Genomic DNA, 24,143 nt, shown 5'->3' on the forward strand with positions numbered 1-24,143 from the left:
TTGTACACAATCAAGCACAGGTTGATTCATATCTTTCCATTATCCAATGTTGTTCATTCTAATAGGAATGGATTTCATAGGCGACAGTTCGTACTTTGTCTTGATTTGAATTTTGCATGTAGTCAACATAAAGAATTGTATATGGTTTTGTTTACTTTTTGTCCATTTTGGGTAATAGACATAGTAAAACATTCATATTTTATATATAGTAACTCAAACTTCTATAGCTTAAGGTGTATTGCGTTCTTTATCGACTAAAGAAGAAGTAAAAGTGCATAGCCTGTTGGTCGTCTGTTGGAGATTTGCCTATCCTTAACAATTTAACTGATAGTCAACTACAAATTGTATTCCAATTGAATATGCCCTTCTATACCCCTGGAGGTTTACAGAATGAAAAAAATCAAATACTTAAACCCACTACAAGGCAAAACATCTATACCCCTTCCAGGTTGAAACAAGCTACCAATGTTACAGACCTGTCTGATCAAGACCTAGATCTCCTAGCAAAACAACTAAATGTTTCACCAACGAATAAACCAGTCACATCCGTGACTTCATTGAAGTCAAAATTTGGTTCTCCATCGGCAACGGTATCTTCATTCAAATTGACCCCCAAATCTTCGACCAGCAGCAACACATCAAACAAAGAGCTTGGTCATGACATTGATGATGAAACGCCTACTTGGGCTAGGAAAAATTACAAAGACCTTTTAAATAAGTCACCAGTTAGGTCCACGCCAAAGTTACAACAAACATCCCCTGGGGTTGGCAATGGGTCCAAAAGGATCGGATTCACATCGCCCGGTAATAATTCATCTACAAGCTCTCCCGGATATGAATATCTTTGTAGAATCGAAGCAATAAGACAATGGATGGAAGAGGTTTTGAGGGAGCAGATTCCTCAACCTCCTGTTGAGCTAATTTCCTACATAAGAAATGGTATCTATCTTGCCAAGTTAGCTAATGTCATTTTACCGACCCAGCGAATTGTATTTATGGATGATAAAAGGCTTCAATTCAGGCATACAGAAAATATTAATCGATTCTTTCACTTGTTAGATTTCTTGAATGTACCAGATTTGTTTCGATTCGAACTCACTGATCTATACGATGCCAAAAATGTGCCAAAGGTGTGGTTTTGTTTACACGCTTTGAGTTACATCTTGAACAAAAGTGACACACGTTATCCCAAGATGAGCGATTTGATGAACAAACTTGAATTTGAGAGTGATGATATAATTGCTGCGAATAAGGCATTATTGAGTGCACATTTGCCCAACTTTACTAGTGCAGACACAGGTAGCACCAATGAGGATTCAAAATTTATGAACAATGTGATGGCTCCCGCTAAAGCTAACTTGGAGAGAATTAGCCCCAATCCTTTCATAGAGAAAACGAAACCAAATTTGACCCCACCTGATAAATTTGAAATCAAATCAAGGACTTTAGATTTTGAAACCAGGCAACAAAAGCCAAGTCTAGCTTTATTTTCGAACTCAAAACTAGACCATCTCAGCAGCAATGAGTTGGTGGAGAACAACCTGCATATCGTCAAGTTACAATCTTTGGCAAGAGGAGCAAATTTCAGATACTCGATGTTTGTTGACAAAATTATGCTTAAATCATACGAAGATGATTTAACTCGTCTTTGCTCTGTCATCCGTGGTAACATATCTCGATCAAAAACCATACACAGACACAGAGGTGAACTTAGAGCATTCAGTTACGAGATTGTAGAGTTGCAATCCTTGATAAGGAGAAAGAATGCAAGTATTAATAAGCCACAACTACAAGACGAAAATATCACCTATCTTCAATCTATAATCAGAGGAAAATCTGTAAGAGAAAAGATTTATGAGAAGAGGCTTGCTTTAGCCACAATAAAGTCAAATATAACTCAGCTTCAGGCTATTATCAAGATGAGATTCGTCCACAGCAGAGTCAAAGTACTTGTTTTGCATAAAGACGGGATATTGCCTCCTATAACGGAATTACAAGCTGTTTGTCGCAGCAAGCTATACAGGAAATATTCGAGCTCCCGCGATGTTGATGCCTCCAAAATTATCGAATTGCAATCAATAATTAGAAGAGATGCAGTAATTCAAGAGATCAATAAAAAACACATGATAGTACGATCCACCAAGAAGAAAATAATCGAACTTCAAAGTATTGCTCGAGCAGGAGTAGCACGATCTCGTTTGTGCGATAGTGTGCTTGTAACCTTGATAAATGAGGATGAAACTTTAAGCAACCTTTCGGCATTTCACCGTGGGGAAAAAGTTAGAAGGTCAATTCAAAATACCAATGCAGAATTGAACAAGTTGCAATACTCTTCCATAATTCCAATTCAAACGTTATTCAGAGGGGTTCTCGGAAGGTTCAAATATGAAATTGTTTTGGATGAGATTTACGAACATGTTGGGTCTATCATGACTCTTCAGGCCAAGATTCGAGCAAATTCTGTGAAGAGTACCATCAGTGTAATCATGCCTCATTATGACTATCATATTGACATGGTAATTAGATCACAGGCCATCATTCGTAGAACTTTGGCACAAAGGGCGTATAAATCCCTCATAACTAGTACAAGTCCATCTTTGGTAGTGTTGAGACAATTTGCTCACCTTTTGTCCAATGGTGATGGTGATTTCGAAAAAGAGCTTCAATTGTCGAGAGTAAAGGATTTGATTATTGAAAAATCGAAAAGTAATGAAAAATTGGAAGGTCAAATTGAAAATATTGACTTGAAATTAAGCCTCTTGCATAAAAACAAGATTACAGTCGAAGAGTTTTCAAAATTCAGAGGGCACAGTGAGCGTAGGGTCCAGGCTAATGAAATTCCGACAAATTTGAACATTTTGAGTAAATCCACTAAATCCAAAGTTGAACTATATCTGAGTTTGTTTTATCTACTTCAAACAAAAAGTGAATACTTGGCTAATATTTATAAATCCAAGGATTACATGTTGAAAAATACTGAAGAATATCAAACATTGTTAACCAACTCGATCCAGTTGTTCCCGGTAATTGAGCCATCAATCAATCGCCATACAAGGGAAGAGTACTACTATATGAAACTACTGCTCTTGATCATGCAAAATGATATTGCAAAGTCACAAACCGTCACTGATATCACCAAGTCTCAGTTTACTCACTGGACAGAATTTGTTACTCATTTCAATAACCACACATATCAAAGGCAGCACTTGAAATTATTGGCTGGTAAATATATGCACAAAATTCTTGATGATGATGAGTTGGATTTTGAAAGTGACCCTACAATTATTCACTCGCATGTTGTGCCACATGATCATACAATGAAATTAAGCATCAGTCCACAGGATGCGATTAAAGTCCCTGAGGTATCATCTCGTTTTGTGAACAATCTTATGAGTTTGCGTGATGCATGTTCGAACATGATGAAACTTATTGATGACAGCATTTCACGTTTACCCGTACATATTAGAATCATTTGCCGCGAAGCTTACCTACTTGCGCGTGCAAACTTTCCTCAACAACTGGATCAACAGCATTTGGCAGTTGCTGGAGTCTGTTTCTGGAAGTATTATTTTGGTGTCATAATTCTGTTTCCGCAAAATTATGGAATAAATTCGAGAACATACTTGAAAGGACAAGCCAATTTGCGTCACTTGCATAGACTGATGCTTCAATTGTTCAGTATGAAGCCTTTTACCAACAATTTCTTGAAACCGCTCAATGATTTCCTTGTTTCGAGTGTGAATTCCATACAAACTACGATACGTGGCGTAATTGATATTAAAGAAATTGATGAAGTGTATAACTTTGGAGATTTTGATGACATGGTTACAGAGGCACCTAAGTTGACTATGAAAGCCAACTCGATGATATTCCTTGAAAAATTAACTTTATCTAATGTTGACATCATGGTGGGATCCACAGACGATTCGTTATTTAAAGTAACTCAAAAGTTGGAAAGCCTCACCGCGCTGCCTGCTGATTTGGTAGCTATGACTGACTTGTCTCGTATCACCATTGTCCTAAACAGAAACATGCATGAAGAATCACTTACAGATTCAAAAACAAAGGTCTTGTTTACCCAAGCAAAGCGTTGCATGTTGTACATAATGCGGGTGCAAGAAGGTGATGATTTATTGGAACTACTCATTTCAGGTATAAAGCCATCACATGAACAAAAGTTTAGGGAGATTGTCAGCATGGAGAAGGAAGATGCAATGTCAACTACGAAAATGTACTACAAAACATCACTTGGCGACTTGGATAAGACAACTTACCATGATTTGAAGAAAATGTGTCTTGATTCATTATTGAAGCTTGAATCTATGGGAGAAGTCACGAGGAAGAATTCTTTCCAAGGGTTGTTGAACCAAATTGCGATAGACATAAAAAGCAAAAACACTCAAAGGAAAAGACGGGTGCAAGAACTTCAAGTTTTGGAACAAACAGTCAAGAAATTGTCTGACAAGGAAAGGTTTTTGCGTCAGAAATTGAATGAATATAACCACCATGTAGATGGTATTCTCGCAGACTCGCAGCTGAAGCCCAAAGATAAAAAGATTTTCAATATCATACCGGTGTTTAGTAAACAGTATTTTTACAATCGTGAGTTAAGAAAGAGAAACAGGTTACCCGAATTTGGATCTTATAAATTATCAATCAAGAAACTCAAAGATCAAAAGATATTGCTAAAGACATCGCCAAATTTATTGGAAAGCTCTAAAATTGAAATCACATTCAGTTGTTACCAAGTGGGGAAATTCACAGTTGAGGCGTCAAAGAACTTGGTGGTGATTGCTGGAGCAAGCAGTGTAATTACATTGGATGATTTGTTGACACTCCAATATGAACAAAAGAGGACGTTTACTTTGTTTGATGATGGTGCTACTTTTGATGCAAACAATTTCGTTGCGTTTATTTTCAAGAAATTCTATGATGTTAAAGGAGAGTAGAAATTACTATTTAGTTCAAACGATATATACCCACTGTGCTACTTTTTAAGTAAACTCTCAATTTTCTCTTCTAAAGCTTTTAATCTTTGGTCTTTATCTAAGTTCGCATTTTCCAACTTAACTATGTGTGACTCAAATTGTGACACCAAGTTGGACAATTTTTCAATAGTGGAGGCTAACGTGGGCTTTGCGTTGGAGGTTTTGGTTGACTTGTCGTCAGAACTCTTTCTCTCTTCCTTTGATTCATCTTTGGTAGGAGGTGTGGCAACATTTTCGCTACGGCTTGGGCTCTTTTCCTTGTCATCTACAGATATAGGTTCTGGGGAAGCTGCTTTTGTTTGCGTGGTTAATTTCTGCAGTTCTTTTTCATTGCTCGATGGTGAAGGCTTCTCGCTCTCAACGACTTTCGCTTCCTTCGGTTTACTCTCTAAAGGGGAAACTGACTTAGTTTCGGGCTTTTTCACCTCTTCCCATCCATCGTCTTTTGATTCTTCAGTTTCACTTGAACTCTCTTCATCGGATCGATTGGCCACTTTGTTCAACAAATCTCCGACTTCATTTGATTTTTGCAACAACTCGTCTACATTCTTATCGGGGGTACCATTTAAAGAAGAGGCGGCTTCAGTTACATTCTTGGCTGGTTCTGATTTGTCTCCACCCGATGCCTCCTTTGCCTTTTGTTCCTCTTCTTCCTTCTTCTTGCTTGCTTCTTCCTTTTTCTTTTCCAAATCTCTATTCTTTGCCTCCTTGACTTCCGAAACTTTGGTTGCAGGTTTACTATCCTTCAAACTTGGTTCTGTCCCTTCGTAAAGGGCTTCCATGTTGATCAAAACCGGTCCATTAACTTCTTTACCATCAAACCATTCCAGTGCACTGAGGGCCGGGGTTGTCGAAGGACAGTCAGGATATATATCCAGTTGAAATAGTTCAGATCTTCTAGGCACAATAAAACTTATTGGTTCAATCAGAGTATCCAATACTGTCTTGAACGCTCTCACAACTTCGTTTTCCTTTACATTGACTGAATGCTTTGGTGCAGCTGCAAATCCTCTTTGTGGATCGGTAGAAGAATATTGGGACAACTCATGTAATACATCATTGTCATACTCATAATAACGAATGTTACCATCACCCTTACCAGCGAGATATAAAATCGAGTTTTCGGGATCAAAGTATGGAATCAAAACACCCGAAGATGCATCAATGACCATGAATCCACCAACTGGACCTTCATCAATATGTTGGATGTCCCAAATACCAACCTGACGGTCCGACAACTTGGAAAACCCAGTAGTGACTATCCTGTCTGTGTTCCCTAACCATCTTATTCTTGATGGTTTGGCCCCTGTGTGGCCGGGTCCCTCGGATAACACTTTTCCTGACCTTATATCCCAAATTCTAAGTTTCTTGTCTCTAGACGTAGTAGCCAACAAAGATCCATTGTAATTAAAGGCAAAAGATGTCACTAAGTCCTTATGCTGCAATGTAATTTCATCCTTACCGGTCTCAGTATTCCAAATTTTAACAGTATAGTCCAAAGAGCTTGAAGCCAAAACATTTGCTGCACAAGGATGGTACTCAATCAAACCGACTTTCCTAGTATGTCCCAGCAAGATCTTTTCAGGTTCAGTTATGTCCTTGATTTCCTCATTGTCGTCAAGGTAGTGGTGAAAGGAATAATCTTCAGGAATCTTCCAAATCAAAATCTTTCCATCATCTGAACAACTGGCGACTTCTTGAGAATCAAATGGGTTGAACGCAGTATCCAAAACAGGGCCCTTGTGGCCCCTAAACAATGAAACCTTATCCGGGGCTTTACCTACTTCTTCAACAGGGATAATTGCAAACGCTCCACCTCCTGATGCATCCCAATTGGCAGATATATATCTCCCGTTAGTTTGAATGATATTAGAGTCCCATGCATTTTTTGTGATTTTAAGATTTTCATAACACAACTCCTTCTTGGAACCTTGTCCAAAGACATGACGATATTTAGAAGCTCTGACAAACTTTCCACTGAATACAGGTTAGTTAATTACCCAATAGATAATATCTAATATTATGACATACCTCATATTATTCAATCAATTTGTTGTACAAACTGTGTCTAAGTCAATGTCCAGATTAGGGTGGTGTTTACTGTTTTTTTCAACAAACTCGGACGAAAATTGATATTTCGCAAACACAAAGGCGGCAGTTTATTTGTGAAAGTCACACCCGGCTTCTAGTCCCTTTTCACGCTCAAAGAGTTATCTCCATTGAGATTATTTGTTGAACTAATGTTTGTTAGCTAAGAAGGGACTCTTGTTGGCTTATTCTAGTTCAAATTTATATAAATAAAGCTTTGCTAAAACTTACAAAATGTAAAAGACTGTGGTTCATCAAATCTTGGATAGCCAATGGACACTACCTTTTCTGAAATTTTCCACCAAGGCGATCGCATTTTTCAAAACAGACAATCTTGGTACTTTGATATATTACAAATCACTGCACATACGAAGGACAGATACAATAAGTTTCCCACAAACTTTAAAAATGTTACCTTCCCGTATTTTCAGAACGATACTGCTCCCAAATAGGCTACCGATTCAACTAGCATTGCAAAGAATGCAGTCAACACCATCTCATCAAATGGGTGAATACGAAAGCAAAATCTACGACATACTAGAAAAGGAATTCACCCCTGTCAACTTACAAGTTCAAGATGTGCTGGGGGGGTGTGGGTCGATGTTTGCGATTCTTGTGGAAAGCTCCAAGTTTAAAGGGTTGCCCATGATTAAACAACATAGATTAGTCAATGATATCCTAAAAGATGAAATCAAAAAATGGCATGGACTTCAACTTAAAACTAAATCTGCATGATTGAATGCATCTTTATTTATTTAACTGTATATAGTGGTTACAAAACTTTTAACAAGTCAATAGACAATGCAAGTATATACTTAAATTCTACTCCACAATTTCCTCCTTTTCTTCGATAATCTCTTCTTTAATCTCTTCAATGATTTCAGCCTGGACATCGCTGGTTTGAGCCTTTTTGTTGGCATGTTTAGCTCTGTAAGCTCTCCAGTCCTCCAATGCCTTTCTTCTGGCCAAGATCGCCTCCTTGACAGCTGCATCTGCTTCCATAGCATCAACTTCTTCAAATTGAGCAGAGTACTCACGCAAGTTGGAACGAACCTTTTTCTTTTCAGCACTTGACAACAAACTCTCAGGACGAGGTCTCCAAATAAACTCTTTGAATTGATCAATTGATTCATCTCTCAATAATCTACCAGTAAACTCGTACAATCTGTACCCGTTGTCGATAGCATGTAACCATGAAGACGACCATGCGGTGACAAATCTACCAGAAGGATCCCACGAAATGTTGGTCATTCCTACGTATTGGTCGGTCTTGAGTAACTTGACGTTTGCTGGTGCTCCCTTTTTGCTGTTTTCATCCTCAAATGATACATCGAAAAACTCAATCTCACCTGAAGAACGAGAAATGGTGGCAACAACGGCATACCTACCCTTTGGTGACCAAGCAATGGTGTTTGAGTGTTTGTTTTCGACGACTTTGTACGCCTTGTATTTTGAATTTGCATTCTTTCCCTTGGTAACTTCTGGTGCATAGAAAGTAATACTATTCTTGGGAATGGCCGGATTTGGATCACCGTCATCCAAACGACTGATAGTAATAAATCTTTCACTATTTGGTTCCCAGCCAAAGTTGACAATAACATCCTTCAACTCAAGCTTTTCAACCGGAACATCTTTTTCACCCAACTTGAAGAAATCAAGGTTTGAAAATGTAGTTTTACCTGATTTAGTATGTCTATCAACTTTAACACACAAAAGTTTTCCTTCACTTTGCCAATGCATTTTACAATCGCTAACTTGGAAAAGATTTACAGTACGCAAAACTTGTCTGCTAGGAATCTGCATCACTGCAACTCTTGCAGTTTGATTGGTGCTCTCTGGGGTCCAGTATGACAAGATATGTGCAAGTTCATTACTCTTGTTATTGTGCAATCTAACACCTGCTGGAGCCCATTCGAAATCTTGAATACCATCGATTTTGACCAATTTTTTTTCCAATAATTGGAAGCTAGGGGTTTCATAGATAGCCAAAGCATCTGGTCCTTGACGAGCACAGTATTTGTCATCGAATGACCATTTAACCAATGGCCATGGCATTTCCTTTTGGTGTTCAAGATGAGGTGGTAAAGCAAAAGTCCTAACTGGCTCACCAGTGATCATATCCCATATAACCAACTTGTGACCCTCACTTTCTGGTCCAAACGGAAATTGTTGTCTCTCGGCTGCAGAATCTGGCAATGCAATTGGGACAGGAGACAAGGTAACCATATATTTTTCATTTGGTGAAAAATCTATAAGTCTAACTTGATTGTGGAAAAATCTTTTGATACTATGAAAGTCAGCACCACCCCATGATTGAACACCTTGCGGATGAATTGAAAAAAGATAAGTTCCCTTTGGTGAAAACTTGGCGTATTTGGAGGTGAATCCTTTTCTAGGTTCAACAACCTGTTCAGGATCATTGGCCTTTTTGCTCCAATTGATTCCAATGGTTTCTCCAAAATGGGTCACAACTTGGTCTCTTCCTTGTTTATCCTGCAACCAATCATGTAAATAACCGTGAGATTTGAAAGGTTCGACTTCTGGCTCTTTAAACTCAGCACTGACAGAACCGTATTTCTCGATATCTGAAAACTTGTTTACCAATAACCTATGATTTTGATCCAATTTCTTACCATGTAATTTTTTGATAGCAGCATCAGCCTCTTGAGGTGTCTTGTATTGAATGAATAAATACCCTTTGGATTTTCCATCTTCTAATGGCATGTAAATACCTTCATCTCCTTCTATTATTTCTCCAACAGTACTAAATAACTTTCTGAGAACCTTGGTTAAGACAGGAACTTTAGATTCTGGTGCAATTGGAGCACCATCAACAATAATATAATTGTCTAACCCAACATCGGCTTCATATTTTTCCTCTAAATCTGAGAAATCAATATCATCCAAATTGATTTCTTTCTCTAATTGCAAATATTCCTCTTCGTTGATTGACATCGTGGGCAGTAAAGAGATATACGTATAAAAGAAGCTCAATTAGTTAATGTGATTTGATACTTTGTAAAGTGATGAAAAAAGAAAAATTTTCAGTTAGTGTGTTTAGTATTGATGTTTGGATGTCTTTGGGGAATTTTTGTACTATGAGATGAATATGAATACCATCGCCAATCAATAATAGACGCGGTATTCTCGTCAATATCAAGATCCCAAGCCGATTGAGTCTATGCCACGACGTGGTGAATAACACACACTAGTGAGTCATTTTGTGACTCAGTTGAAAATATCATAAACAGCAACCATTTTGCATTTCAGAGGTGACTATAAATCGAACTGTTTTGAGTATTTACACTTGAAAGTGCTATAGATGAAGGTCAACAATGATGATACTGAAATAGAGAAATAGCTTTTAATTGCAAAATTAGTATCAGTTCATACTCGAATCGGACTGAATTATCTCGAATGAAATCTACAGAATGATGTAGAAATCGAAGATTACAAAGAGTTCTAACTGTATTGCACCGTAGGTTTCTTATAGGTTATACAAACAGTACCCTCTATACAAGTAAGTTCAATTTCTTCAACTCTGATTCCAATTGTCCTTGTTTACGTAAATTTTTCAAATCTTGTTCATTACCCCAATATTTGCCTTGGAAAAACAACAGCGGTACCCATTTCTTGCCAACGATTTCGGTGAATGCGTTTTCCAAAGCAGTTGCTTCATCTTGGTCTTTGAATTGATCCAATTCGATGATGTGTAATTTGTCGTATATGCCCAATTGTTGGAATAAATTGTAAACGTAATGACAATCGGGACACCAAGATTTTGAAAGCATCAAATATGGGTATTCTGATATTAAGCTCTTGGCTTTAGAGATATACTCATTTGATGATGACGATGGTAATGAGGACGGTTGGGCTGACATAGCTCTTATGTGTTGTGTATGGGATGTGGTGTAGAAGTCTAGAAGTGAGTGAGTCTGAGAAAAAGACTGTGGCTTTAAAAATTGTCTTTGTCATTACCAAAACTTGAAGCTGCAATAATACTCTCTGCTCTAACTATATGCCCTATAACCTTATGGGGCATATAGCTAGCTGCATGGTTACTGTTGATCGCTATGCCATTTAACAATTACTACGCCATAGAGAGTTGATTGGAAGACCCCAATCTCAACAAGTCTATGAAAGACTACCCAAAGCCTACACAGCGCAACTGTAAGACTGAGACAAAATTCTGGACCTGTTTGATTATTCCTAGACGCCCAAAACATTTTTGGCATAGATTCGCTATTCCAGGGCACCAAGAATATCTTTCTAGGCTTTTAAACGTACCTATGGTTCGTCCGGCCTCTATTAGTGAGACCCTGTATTGGTTTTCCACTTATTAAGTGGTTTCAGTCGTTTATGTGCCATTTTTGGTATGCAACGCATTTTGCACCCAAATTTGTGCTCGGAATAGCCTGAGACGGGACAGGAAGTACCAAGTATACCGCACAACGGTGCTAATAATAATCATAAGGGAGGGAAGGATCGAATGGAATTGTAGCATTATCATACTTAAGGAGGATAGCCGTTAGTTGCGAAAAAAAAAAACGGTACCAACCTTGAATCCATTTATTTTTGTTTGATTAATACGTTATATAATGCTAAGTTGGTGGAACTACTATGGACATGAACAGTTCTATAAAATCCGACATTTTTTCCAATATACTATTCTTCAACTTCTATTGAACCTATTTGAATACTGGTAAAATATAAAGTAGATCCCCTTCTGTTATTATGTAGCAGATCTCGTTTTAGAAATTTCATTTCTTAACTCATTATACCTCTTTTGTGCCTCTTTATCTTCCATAATTCGCCTTTCCCTTTCTGCCTTCCATTTCTGTCTGATGTCATTTAATCTTAACTGTGACGTTGGCGATTCTGCTTCTGTTGTAGCAGACTCCTGTATTTTCCTTTGTAGCAGCTCCAATTCATTCTTTAGCAACCCATTTTGTTCTTTAAGCTTTGCTATTTGCTTCATCCAAGTTTCATTAGACTGCGTCTCATCCCCTTGTAGCAATAATCTCACATAGTTATTTATCAATATATCAGTTGCTCGAACAAAATACTCAAATACCAATTTATGATTATCTCTCAATATTCGAGTATTACTTTCATCAAGATCGCACACAAGAGTTTTTTTAATTCTTTCATATCTCTTGATTGGATTAAGCAACGATTCATCCTCGGCTATTTTGTTGAATGACTGTATCAATTTTTGAAACTCACCCAAGTCAAACTTGAGCAAATCTTTGAACTGAAATTCAATTACTGATAATTTTTTAACTACACGTTCTTTTTCATCAGTGGTGGTGTAGGTCACAAAATCAGCCATCTTCTTCAATTTGGATTGTAGTTCCTCGTTCTCCTTTTTGAGTTGTGTGTTTATATAGGTCATTTGCGCTTGATCTGAATCGTGTAGTTTTAGCTTCTTCATAGCTCGGTCAAGTTCGGCCCTGAGTTCAGTTACTTTGGCCCCTTGGTCACTGAGGTATGTTGTTTCCAGGTTAGAGCTATGTTGCTCGGCTTTATCCTCTTGCATTGGAAGCTGATTGGCGGCTGATTCTCGTAATTGATTCAACTCTTCTAGTAGGTTGGCATATGCATTTTGAAGATCCTGATGCTCTGTGAACAAACATTCATATTGTGCTGGCGATATCCTTTCTGTATGATCATTCGATATACGTTGGTCTGCTGCTTCTTTTAGATCATTCTCAAGTCCATTGATCACTTTCTGCAAATGTATCACTTTTTCTGCGTTTCCCTTTGTCTCAAATTCCATATTCTGCCTCAATTTCACATTCGCTTCGGTTGTGGCTTCAAGTTGTTTTTGTAAATCTAAAACTTCTTGATCTTTATCATCTAGTTCACTCGTTATCACCCTGTTTTGTTCCAAAAGTTTCCGATTTTCCCTTTTCAATCCTTCTACTTCTTTAGCTAAACTAGCATTACTGTCCAGCTCGTAATTCGATATAGGTGGCGTAAGTGGTGTACTTCTCTTGCCTGGCACCTTTGCTTCTCCATTTATGGATAGTGTAATCGCTTCTTTTGCAATGTGAATAAGAATTTCCACTCGTTCTGGAAGCGATTTTGTGAGCAGATGATCAAGAATATCCCTCCACGGTCTTGACTTCCCATCTTCCTGTAAATGAATCGTAAAAGCCTCAATCGAATCTTGGCATCTATGAAACACACTGTTCAAACCGGTTATTTTATCTCGTTGAGCTTGGATGCAATGCTCAAACTCTTCAAGTTGTGCGTACAATTCATCAATAATTCCCAGTAATTCCTTCTTTTCGACTTCAAATTGTTCAATCTGTTTCTCAAGCAGCAGTTGACTAGGTTTGATATCAACCTCAGCTATTATCAGTCGAATCTCACTTGTATCGATACTTTTCTTGTCAATAAGATCTCGCAAAAAATCTCTCATCAATTTGAGCTTAACTTTGTAATGCAATAGTTCGTTGTTGAGTTCTTCAGATTTTGAGTGAGTCTTCGTTTCGGATTCTGATGATGTAGGATTGAATGCGGAATATTTCAAGTCTGGCTTGTTGTTGAAGATGGTGGATGAACTTTGCAAAGCATTCAAATTGCTTGGAGGCCGAAATTGTCTCCATGGTGACAAGTTCTGATAGCTCAACTTTATCGGAGTTTGGTTCAAATGGCTGTCATCAAGTGAATTGTCAACAAAGGAATCGTGTTTTACGGGTGAGTGCTTCCCTAGTTCATTACCCTGATGACGTCCTCCATTTGGATCCTGTCTCAAAGAATTAAAGACGTTGAAGGTGTTCCTGTCATCAACTTCTCTATTCTCTATATAATCGCTTTTCTCTCCACTAGGGGATTGTGGATTTGCTATAAATGGGCTTGACATATCATGAGATAGCGATGACTGTACTATGGATTGGGTACTCGATACCAGCCGTAGCTCAAGTTCAGCATCTTCCTCTTCGAAAACATCCAGATTCATTAATTCCTTATCACCTAAACTTGCTGGATCTTCCACCAGAACCCCTGGGGACATGCTGTCTTTGGAAAAGTGGTGATGAAAATGACTGCTATCCGCGTAAACTGGTTACTGGTTTCAGATTTGATTCGTACCGTTTGTTTACATTTTTTTATATGCAGGTTGCTCTTAATGCACTAAATGTTCTGGCGTAGATGTACAGAGGTTTTACTAGCAACAATAGGCAAGTTGTCCGGCAGTCCCTCCTTAGCTGATTGAATTATTTATTTTGACTTCTACACAGCTCGACTCTAATCCATAACTAGACATCCTCCTATTATCATGTTTCCATTTCCTCATCCTTATTCTCGTCACCTTCTTCCTCATCCTCATCTTCGTCATCTTCCTCTTCTGCTTGTTTTCTAACCTCTGCCAAAACAGCTTCTGGTATTAATTGATGTTTTCCGCCCGTGTGTTCTTTACTGACCCATGAAATTTCCAATTCATAATCCTTATCCTTATTATCCTCATGTGCCAAATGAATAATTTTGGCCGCAACTTTAACAGCTTCCTTACAAGTCAATTCTTCAAAGTTTAATTTTTCCAACTCAGATTTGGCAATTTGACGTCCTTTCCCGGTAGCTGCTCCACTATATCCCCAACAAGTTCCACTCGGTTCAATCATGTACAAATGTGGTCCATCGTCATCAACCCCTCCTACTATCGAAACAACACCAAAAGGTCTAACCGAGTTGTAGCAGGTGTAATTTTGTACATATATTCCCATTCTATCCATTAAATTTGGAACAGGCATGGGGATTTTGAATATCGACTTGAATGACTGGGCCTCGTCTCGAGATCTATTGACAAAATGACGACCGTCTGGTAGTAATCCGGAATAGACTACTCCAATATGACGATCTACCGTTTGGATTCTCTTATTCTTACCAGGCACTAATAATTTCGAATTGACGATTTTTTCAACGGCCAAGACAACGCCATCCTTGCATTTGATACCGATTGAAGTACCTCCATTTTCCACTGCCTTCATTGCATATTCTACTTGAAAATTCCTTCCATCTAGAGTCTGTAGTTAGTAACACGAAGTTCTTTTTTCTGATAAGGAAATATGAATGTCAACATACCTGGAGAGAAAACACTATTTGATAAATCGTATCCAGTACCAATTGACGTCTAAATGATGAGTTAGTAATATGATCTGGACTTAGGAAGGCAACGCAACATTCAAAAACATACCATTGTATATTCCTATTCAACTGTGTAGTAAAAGTAAATCTTGATAACTGTATCGTAAAAGTCTCTGATATTTTTCGCCACTACAAAATTGATGCTGTCAAAGTATGTAAACAAAAATGGTGTTCAAGTACACGACACGATCCACTTATACACTTTGACGCAAACTATCCATTAAGACTACTGGCATACTCATATCAAAATTGTTGTATCCTTCTGGTTTATTGCAAATCTAGATGATGCTTGAGTTTCGATGGCCTTTGTTAGGCGTGATAATACCTTCGTTGGTTATAGGACTCACTGCCTATGGCTCACATTATTTTATTCTTCGTCATCATTTGTCAACCACACAACAGATCATTTATGAATGTATAACATCCATGGTCTGGATATCGTATATTTTGGCAATATTTACGGGTCCTGGGCAGTCTCCAAAAGGTTACACTCCTAAAAAGGGTGAATGGAAACGATATTGCACCAAATGTCAAAGCTATAAGCCACCTAGAACTCACCATTGTTCGAAATGTAATGTATGCGTGATGGCAATGGACCATCATTGCCCATGGACACTTAACTGTGTTGGAGCAAAAAACCTACCACATTTCATGAGGTTCCTATTTTGGGTTATTGTGGGAACCACTTATCTATTAGTGCGATTATGTGAGAGGATAGTGGGGTACTACAATGATCTGGATAAACCAATATATCTTATCAAAAGATCAGAATTAATTGCAGTCATTGTTTTTACTCCAATCGATTTGTTTGTTTTGTTGAGTATTTCATTGTTATTCATCAGATGTTTGATTAATATTGGTAAAGGTATGACTCAAATTGAAATTTGGGAATGGGATAGGATTGATAGTCAATTTCATAGCAAAAGACTATGGAAATCGATTAGATTGAATTATAAGCAGTTGTATGGGAAACAATTACCACAATTGAGCACATGGACTAATAAGACTCCAATTGACGAGGGGGAATTCGCTATGGAGGAAATAAGTCAAGATGAGAGTTCTGGGCTGACTAGTGCTGGAACTTCAGAAATTGTAACAACAGAGTCACAGTCGCATGACGATATGTTGGAGGGTGATGTTGATCAAGATGAAGAGGAGGAAGAGATTGTGCCCCAAAATTTCACCATGGATGATGTGATATTTCCATATGATTATGGAGTTTGGAGTAATATCAAGTACTTTTTAGGGTCTCCCTTGATGTGGTTAGTACCATGGTCTAAACCGAACAACAATGGATTCAATATTGAACCTTCAGTAGACTACAAAGAAGACGATCAGTTGGAACTTCCATGGCCCCCCGATGGTGGAAATCAAAATATAACAATTCCAACTCCTAGTGATGATGAATTAAGAAGTATAAAGAATTATTCACAATTAAAGAAGCAGTTGGATCCCAGATACAATGCTAAACGAAGCAATTGGCATAACGATATGGGAGAAAGCTTAGATGATTACGGTGTATATATTGATGACTCTGATGATGATAAATTATAGGTGTATAGATGGAACGAAATGCCACAATTGAAACTAAAACTAATATTACAGACGAACTATTTCGTCTTAGTGTAAGTTGACCCGTGAAAAAGAAAGCTGTATTGGAAAAAAAAAGAAGATATAATTCTTTAGTACACTTGGTGGCGGCAAGGGTGTTTTGATATATAACACGACACAAAGTGTATAGAGAAGGAAATGGAATATGAACTACTAGGAAACATCAGGTTTTTTGCAATGAATTCGAGTACAATTTGTTGCGAAAAGTAAGTCTACATGACTACAGAGACTCACGTGTCACGTGTTTTTGAAATGTAATAGTAACCATTTTTTAACAATGTTGACCTTGCAATACAATTAATTCTCACTCTATAGTTCTTATCTATTTAGTTCAACTAAATGAATTGAAGCTAAGAAGTTTCTATCTGTTTCGATCAATTAATTAGTTATAAAGTATAGTATAGTAGGATACTGAGGTAAGTTTATATGTGCAAGCCAATTGCACGTGATTTGTGACAATAATTGCTTCTTCCATTTATAACACAAAGCCATAGAGACAATGCACCAACCACAGTTTTACATCATACAACGTAATGTACAATTACACTAAAACTACTACTACTACTCTCTCTCCCTTTGGGAATATATAAACTCAACCAATTGCCGCTGAATAGTAAAATTTGTTTATTTCAATTGGAAATTTTTCATTTCTTCTTCTTCTTTTGCTTATACACATATCAATTGCAATTATATACATAACAAATGTCTGAATCAAAAACCCTTAGATTAGGATCTACTGCTCCAGATTTCCAAGCTGAAACTTCCAATGGACCAATTTCATTCCATGACTACATTGGTGATTCATGGGCTGTTTTATTCAGTCACCCAGATGACTTTACTCCTGTTTGTACTACTGAATTGGGTGCTTTTGCTAAATTGGAACCAGAATTTGCCAAGAGAAATGTTAAATTGATTGGTTTATCAGCAAACAATTCTGATTCGCACAAGGCTTGGATTAAGGATATTGATGAGGTTACTGGTTCAAAATTGAGTTTCCCAATTATTGCTGATCCAGAAAGAAAAATTGCTCATTTATATGATATGATTGATTACCAAGATGCTACCAATGTTGATGATAAAGGTGTTCAATTTACTATTAGATCAGTTTTTGTTATTGACCCAAAAAAGAAGATTCGTTTGACTTTGGCTTACCCAGCTAGTACTGGTAGAAACACTGCTGAAGTTTTAAGAGTTGTTGATTCTTTGCAAACTGGTGATAAATATAGAGTTACTACTCCAATTAACTGGGTCCCAGGTGATGATGTTATTGTTCATCCATCTGTCTCAAATGAGGAAGCAAAGACTCTCTTTCCAAAGTTTAGAATTATCAAACCATACTTGAGATTGACTCCATTGGATACTAAAGAATCTAAATAAACAAAGTCGGGAAGAATTGTTTAGTATGTAACAGTTAATACACACACGTACATACACACACACACACACACACCTAATCTATAAGGCCTACATATTGAAGTCCTCTGTAGGGTATACATTTCTATTGCCCTTATTTACAACTCATTTATGTTAGTCAACAACTGAGCTAAACATCTCTTTGTAGCAATATCATCTTGTAAAATAGATGAAAATGAACCATCACGCAACGGCTCAGGTAAGATATTTGCTAACGCTTTTCTAGCCTCAAGGTTATCTGAGAGTCGCATATAACACCTCACCACATGTTTCAATAACCTTCCTGAACTATTCGACGACGTTTGACCTTGTCCTGTAACAGGTTTACCATTAGCGCCTGTAATAGTTAATGTAGCCAATTGTTCAATCATTTTAGACAAGACAGAAGCAACTGTGTGGAACCTTTCAAATGTTGTACAAATATAGTTTAAGCCTTGATCATCAAGTAGTATCTTTTGTAAAATAAATATAGCAACAGTCTTGGACAATTCCGATGAAATTTCCATTATATTCAAACACAAGGGTACTATTTCTGTTGTTAAAAGGAAATTAATAACTTCTGGAGTGTCATTCTTGACTAATGCACCAATCACTCCCAAACTTGTTAATCTTAAATATTCAAACGATCTCTGACGAGCATTGGTAGATAAGAATGGGTATAAATACAACGGCAAATTAGCTTTCAAAAACAAACTCCTCGTTTGTACATTTGATGCCACACATTGCAACAATGCAAGAGCATTGCATACTCTATTTGAAGTTGAAGCACTTAAATTTGGTGGATCCAAAAATGGATAAACGCTAATAATCTCTTCTAACAAGACAGTAATTACACCAAAGGAATTCCAAAGGACTAAAGCTAAATCATCATATTGCTCTCTTTTTTTACCCAATTCTAGTAACGCCTTTTCTCTATTAGTTCCTGTGACAAGTTCGTTTATCCATTGGTATATCTGTTCATCATTTAATGCATTTCCTATCAGGCCAACTTGTTGACCATCGGTGTGTGGTTGGTTTATAGATAGTGGGAGTGCTCTTGCTTGTGGAGGAGTTGAATACATTTTGGGTAGTCGTTGGTGCTGTTGTTGTAGGTGAACTGGTCTATGGGTGGCGGTAAGTTATAAAGCTGTAAATTGTTCTTAGATTTTCAATTTGACTTTTTCTCTATGTCGATTGAAAAGTCCGTTTTCATTTATTACTGATCGCCCAACTTATAATTCACTTACAAACATACACACAATGCCACATGAAATCTACAGTGCAAGCCTAGAAGAACTCTCGGCACTTGAGGAAAAACATACACTCAAATCATTCAATAGTGAGGTTGCTTGGAAATTGGGTTCTTTGGGTCGTCAGTTATGTCAACAATCTCACCCAAACAAGGGAGTTGTTATTGATATCACCTTGACCAATGGTCAAACATTATTCCACTCTGCTGTGTCTTCAGGAACAGCATTGGACAATGACAATTGGGTTAAAAGAAAGTACAATACCGTTTTCAGATTTGGAAAATCAAGTTTTTACATTGGACAGAAACTTAGACAAAAGGGTAAATCTATTGAAGAGGCCATGTTTGTATCTCCAAAAGAATATGCTTCTCACGGTGGAAGTGTACCATTGCGTGTTGGGTCAAATGAGTTTCCTATTGGAGCTTTAACTATTAGTGGATTGGCTCAAGAAGAGGACCATTTGCTTGCCTTGGAGATCTTGGAAAAATTCACAAGTAAGGCATAAAGGCAGATTATTTCCTTTCTGTTATACTGTTTCCTGATATAGATAAATACATACACTTTTCTGCATTCTTCAATTACGGAATAAGCTTGTAAGGTTATTACTTACATGTCGAGTTCCATGAAAATCAATGTCGCGACAAACGGAAATCCTGACGAAAATTTTTTTTTTCGATTTCTTTCACTTAACCCTTTACACTTTAATTCACCAGACCGCTCAAGCAAAGTATGCTATCCTTGAAGAACTTACTTATAGGGAAGCCCGTTTCCGGGTTAACCAGCTCTATCAAGTCGATAATCCAGGTTCGTACTGCTACAAAGAGAGTATCTGGTTCAAAGACAAACAACAAGGATTCTGCTGGTAGAAGATTAGGACCCAAAGTTAATGAAGGACATCCAGTCAAGCCTGGTCAAATTATAATGAGACAAAGAGGTACAAAGATCCATCCTGGTGAAAATGTTAGAATTGGGGTTGATCACACGATATATGCTGTTGAACCAGGATTTGTTCGATTTTATTTTGATCCTTTCCATCCATTGAGAAAATACGTTGGAGTGGCATTGAAAAAGGATATAAGACTTCCCAAGGATCATTTTGCTCCAAGGTTGAGAAGATTCGGATACGTACCTATTGAAGACCCCGTTGCTGCCAAGAATGAAGAATTACAAAGATCGAGAAAGGAAATACTTGCGTTGCCACAATTGCAAAAAGCTCAAAATAAGCAATATCTGCTTCGGAAAAGGAGAATTAATGAAAACAAGGCTAAATTGGCACAGGATTCTTCAATAAAGTTGTCGGAACAAGAGACTGAAAAAGCTGCTGAGAGGTTGTTCAAGATCTCCCAATTTGTTGACCTTGGTCAAGAACTATCACAAGCACAACTTCAAGTTACATATGATGAACTTTACAATATTAGACTTCAATATAGAAGAGGTGAGCTTAATGATAGTGATTTTGATTTAGCAAAAACCAAGTACTTGGAAGTTGCCAAGAAGGTTGACAGTTTGGTACCCAGTCAATGAGAAAACCACCTCATTGAAGTAATTTGTTTATTTAATGGGGCATTTTACGCTTTACAAAGGCGATATGATGCTTTGGCCAACATGCAAACACTCTGAACAAATGTCGTTAAACACCCTTTCCATTGTCGGGCCTGGTTTGGTGCAAGATGGGCTGGACTTTCACCAAAAATTTTATTATTAAAGAAAGTTCATCTCATCATCCATTAGCAGAATGTTGCACTTGTAAATACTCGAGCTTTAAAACAAATGAAGAATTACGATTGACCTGTTTTATTGGATAAGCTACAACTAATTCCTTTTGTATATAGTCTATTGTACTCTTCCAAAAAACATAATCAAAGGTTTGGTTCTTTTGGATGGCATGTGGGCAAGGGATTGTAGTGGAGTTCGTTGTATTTCTCGATATTGTGACTATTTTGTGCCTCTCATTGCTTTTGTAGGTCCTGCTTTAGATCCGGAACTCTCGGAGTTAGTAATGAGGAAGCCTTTTAGACAAAGTTGAGTGATCGTATCGACTTAGAAGTATTAAACTACATCCTTGTGTTGTTTTACAAAAGTATCCAATTTTAAGTATACATCTGTGAATGGCAATGCCTCAACAATTCAGTTTTGTGTTATATTCACAGCATCTCACAGATGCAATACCTTTCGGATTCAATGTGCGTGATTGAATTGACTGTAAAAGAGTAGACATTTTAAGTTAGCTACAAAAGGGTCTGTATATATACGAAAAAGATATATTCCACTGAAAACACCGGGACAACAGCAATTGCAACTACACCTTTTATTGAGGGGGTTTTGTTTTGTTTCGATGATAGTAGTTCTCTGCATAAGCTATTGTGTCTATGATTATGTTTGTTTTCCTAAATTTGATATGATACTGCATTAACGTATGTAGCATATTATAAAGTTGGTTGCAAAAATTGCATATACAGAAAATTGAGAAATTTATTGTTACCACCAAAAATCTCAAAAGCTATATTAACCACTCAAAATTCTTTCCTCTTTCTGTAAACTGGTAATCACTGGGGTGACTGTTCTGACCACGGCGGTTTCTGTCACGTGACAAATGGAGCGGCTGAGAATAGTTTCTGAGGTTGGTGGGAGCTTAGTGTTGGTCCCAAATGGAGTCAGAAGGCATTTCAACCTTATGCAACGAGAGAAGCTCATTTGTAGTTGTAATCAAGCTTTGATGGTGACAGGTTTACATTTTGTTAAGGGGGTGATGACTGATTCGTTCAATCCCCATGGAAAGCCGAAGAGAACATGGAATACATATTTGTTGGGGACAAAGAAGTTTAGGTATATTTGCAATACTTCTAGGGGTTTGTCTCTGCTGGCAAATGGATGGATATAGAGGGTTGTAATGTGATAAGTAAAGGCACACCAAAGCAGATGCAATTTTACATGAACTTTGATTGATCTTCATTTGTGTCGTCTTGTATTCCTGATTACGCACACCATCTCGTCAACAGCTGTGTTGAAGAATTAGAGTGCTTCAATTCGTTACATTATAAATCCCGGAAATGTATTAATGATATTCTAAAAACAGTGATATATAAAAAGATGTTGGACGACCGAACCCCCCGATCCCCCGTCCTGCAATGAAAATCACACATAAAATAAACAATTTAAAAATGATAGCTAGGTAGAACCATACCAAACGCTAACAAATTCACTTGAAGAATAAACGCAAATGACAAAAATAGGAGAAGGTTGCAACATTGTTATATCAACCACTTGATTGGGGTATACCAAAGGTATACCCTAGTGTGTGTGTGTGTGTGTAATCTAAATGGCTTCACTAACTTTGTGCTCTCCTTTTTCTCCACTTACTCTAACAGTTTCATTCTTGACTTCGTCAACATCATCAGAGTCTCCAGTACTAGCACCGGCATTTGCTTCCTCTTCTTCCTCATCATCTGCTCCCAATCTAGCGTTTCTCAAATCATTGAACAATTTCTCCTTCTCTTCTGCTGTCAATTCGTGCTTCTTTTTGTTCTTGATATGGTACATTGGATTCAATGAGCGCAAAGTAACTCCCTTCAAGAATGGCAAGTGTCCGTATTTTTCTTCATAAAGCATCAACAACAAAGTGGCAATAACAGCAAGCCAATACATATTGTAAGAAATGACTGAACCATAAGTGGCAGAGTTTTGCCATCCTAAAAGTGCATTGAAAACATCCCAACCATTGTCAATTTCTGGGTTACAACAGTTAACATGCCAGACAGACTTGGCAATATCATAAGTACCAGGGCCAGAACCATTTTCTGAAGCATCACCACCAGTTTGGTTGTTAAAGACGTGTGATTCAAAGTACCAAACACCTCTTGAGAACAAACCAGCTGCGATCAAGTACAAAATACCGGTTGAAATAATCAAAAACACTTGCAACGAAACTGATGATCCAGAGTAGTACAAAAGTGTACCAACAGCAATACCAGCAATCAAACCACAAATGACTGGAATGGGGAATGCCGTAGCTGGTGAGTTTAATCCAACACCACCAACGAAAACAATAGCCTCCAAACCTTCTCTAAGACATGTGATGCATGGCAAGATAAACATACAATATTTCTTAGTTAAGTAACCAATCTTGAATCTATCCTTCTTCTTATCAGGTACTTTAGTCAAAGCTTGGGCCAACTTGACTCTCCATTTCTCCTTCATCTTATTGATACGCAACATAGCAATACCCATCAATGAAATTAAAACAGTGGCAATAATACAAAAAATGCCTTCCCATAAATCTTCCGATGAGGACCAAATATCATTACCCAAGGTATAAAACAATGCAATGAAGATGACACCAATAATAAGACAAATAATGACACCTAGCGCCGCACCATACCAAACTTGATTTCGTAATTTTTTATAAACTTTGGGGTCATCAGTAGCTTTACCAATACCTTGCTTTAAGAATGCTAGTAAAACAGAAACAACAACAACTGCTTCTAAACATTCTCTGAAAACAATGAAAAAGATTTGTACATTGAAAACATTCACCATGATTGATGCACTTTTAAAAAAATATGTTGGATCACGTGATGGGTTGCAAAAGTATGTACCGAAAAGGATGACTCTATTTCTTTTGACGCGTACACCTAGTTGTAGATGTGTGGGGGTTGGGGGAGGG

The 24,143-nt window shown here is 37.5% G+C and overlaps 13 protein-coding genes across 13 annotated transcripts; 6 read left to right on the top strand and 7 right to left on the bottom strand. All coding sequences in view use genetic code 12, as the record gives it.

Moving 5' to 3' along the window:
- Positions 1 to 359: 359 nt before the first annotated feature.
- CORT_0H01830 (Iqg1 protein) lies at positions 360 to 4,949 on the top strand (the record flags this gene model as incomplete). The annotated part of the gene is made up of 1 exon (XM_003871371.1): positions 360 to 4,949. The coding sequence occupies one exon, from the start codon at positions 360 to 362 to the stop codon at positions 4,947 to 4,949; it is 4,590 nt and encodes a 1,529-aa protein (XP_003871420.1).
- A 38-nt stretch (positions 4,950 to 4,987) lies between these two features.
- CORT_0H01840 (Crn1 protein) lies at positions 4,988 to 7,024 on the bottom strand (the record flags this gene model as incomplete). Its single annotated transcript, XM_003871372.1, has 2 exons — positions 4,988 to 6,965; positions 7,020 to 7,024. 2 exons carry the CDS (start codon positions 7,022 to 7,024, stop codon positions 4,988 to 4,990), a joined length of 1,983 nt encoding a protein of 660 aa, XP_003871421.1.
- A 460-nt stretch (positions 7,025 to 7,484) lies between these two features.
- On the top strand, positions 7,485 to 7,811 carry CORT_0H01850 (hypothetical protein; the record flags this gene model as incomplete). Its single annotated transcript, XM_003871373.1, has 1 exon — positions 7,485 to 7,811. One exon carries the CDS (start codon positions 7,485 to 7,487, stop codon positions 7,809 to 7,811), a length of 327 nt encoding a protein of 108 aa, XP_003871422.1.
- Positions 7,812 to 7,898: 87 nt separating this feature from the next.
- Positions 7,899 to 10,031, bottom strand: CORT_0H01860 (Prt1 translation initiation factor eIF3; the record flags this gene model as incomplete). The annotated part of the gene is made up of 1 exon (XM_003871374.1): positions 7,899 to 10,031. One exon carries the CDS (start codon positions 10,029 to 10,031, stop codon positions 7,899 to 7,901), a length of 2,133 nt encoding a protein of 710 aa, XP_003871423.1.
- Positions 10,032 to 10,588: 557 nt separating this feature from the next.
- On the bottom strand, positions 10,589 to 10,957 carry CORT_0H01870 (hypothetical protein; the record flags this gene model as incomplete). The annotated part of the gene is made up of 1 exon (XM_003871375.1): positions 10,589 to 10,957. One exon carries the CDS (start codon positions 10,955 to 10,957, stop codon positions 10,589 to 10,591), a length of 369 nt encoding a protein of 122 aa, XP_003871424.1.
- An 851-nt stretch (positions 10,958 to 11,808) lies between these two features.
- Positions 11,809 to 14,097, bottom strand: CORT_0H01880 (hypothetical protein; the record flags this gene model as incomplete). Its single annotated transcript, XM_003871376.1, has 1 exon — positions 11,809 to 14,097. One exon carries the CDS (start codon positions 14,095 to 14,097, stop codon positions 11,809 to 11,811), a length of 2,289 nt encoding a protein of 762 aa, XP_003871425.1.
- A 262-nt stretch (positions 14,098 to 14,359) lies between these two features.
- On the bottom strand, positions 14,360 to 15,279 carry CORT_0H01890 (Pre10 alpha7 (C8) subunit of the 20S proteasome; the record flags this gene model as incomplete). Its single annotated transcript, XM_003871377.1, has 3 exons — positions 14,360 to 15,099; positions 15,165 to 15,213; positions 15,277 to 15,279. 3 exons carry the CDS (start codon positions 15,277 to 15,279, stop codon positions 14,360 to 14,362), a joined length of 792 nt encoding a protein of 263 aa, XP_003871426.1.
- Positions 15,280 to 15,509: 230 nt separating this feature from the next.
- On the top strand, positions 15,510 to 16,781 carry CORT_0H01900 (Pfa4 protein; the record flags this gene model as incomplete). Its single annotated transcript, XM_003871378.1, has 1 exon — positions 15,510 to 16,781. The coding sequence occupies one exon, from the start codon at positions 15,510 to 15,512 to the stop codon at positions 16,779 to 16,781; it is 1,272 nt and encodes a 423-aa protein (XP_003871427.1).
- Positions 16,782 to 17,540: 759 nt separating this feature from the next.
- On the top strand, positions 17,541 to 18,215 carry CORT_0H01910 (Prx1 cysteine peroxidase; the record flags this gene model as incomplete). Its single annotated transcript, XM_003871379.1, has 1 exon — positions 17,541 to 18,215. One exon carries the CDS (start codon positions 17,541 to 17,543, stop codon positions 18,213 to 18,215), a length of 675 nt encoding a protein of 224 aa, XP_003871428.1.
- Positions 18,216 to 18,349: 134 nt separating this feature from the next.
- CORT_0H01920 (Caf40 protein) lies at positions 18,350 to 19,312 on the bottom strand (the record flags this gene model as incomplete). Its single annotated transcript, XM_003871380.1, has 1 exon — positions 18,350 to 19,312. One exon carries the CDS (start codon positions 19,310 to 19,312, stop codon positions 18,350 to 18,352), a length of 963 nt encoding a protein of 320 aa, XP_003871429.1.
- Positions 19,313 to 19,490: 178 nt separating this feature from the next.
- CORT_0H01930 (hypothetical protein) lies at positions 19,491 to 19,985 on the top strand (the record flags this gene model as incomplete). Its single annotated transcript, XM_003871381.1, has 1 exon — positions 19,491 to 19,985. The coding sequence occupies one exon, from the start codon at positions 19,491 to 19,493 to the stop codon at positions 19,983 to 19,985; it is 495 nt and encodes a 164-aa protein (XP_003871430.1).
- Positions 19,986 to 20,209: 224 nt separating this feature from the next.
- Positions 20,210 to 21,004, top strand: CORT_0H01940 (Mrp7 protein; the record flags this gene model as incomplete). The annotated part of the gene is made up of 1 exon (XM_003871382.1): positions 20,210 to 21,004. One exon carries the CDS (start codon positions 20,210 to 20,212, stop codon positions 21,002 to 21,004), a length of 795 nt encoding a protein of 264 aa, XP_003871431.1.
- Positions 21,005 to 22,795: 1,791 nt separating this feature from the next.
- Positions 22,796 to 24,016, bottom strand: CORT_0H01950 (hypothetical protein; the record flags this gene model as incomplete). The annotated part of the gene is made up of 1 exon (XM_003871383.1): positions 22,796 to 24,016. The coding sequence occupies one exon, from the start codon at positions 24,014 to 24,016 to the stop codon at positions 22,796 to 22,798; it is 1,221 nt and encodes a 406-aa protein (XP_003871432.1).
- Positions 24,017 to 24,143: the final 127 nt, after the last annotated feature.

The sequence above is a fragment of the Candida orthopsilosis genome (genome assembly GCF_000315875.1).
Source record: "Candida orthopsilosis Co 90-125, chromosome 8 draft sequence".
In the NCBI taxonomy this organism is placed as follows: Eukaryota; Fungi; Ascomycota; class Pichiomycetes; order Serinales; family Debaryomycetaceae; genus Lodderomyces; species Lodderomyces orthopsilosis.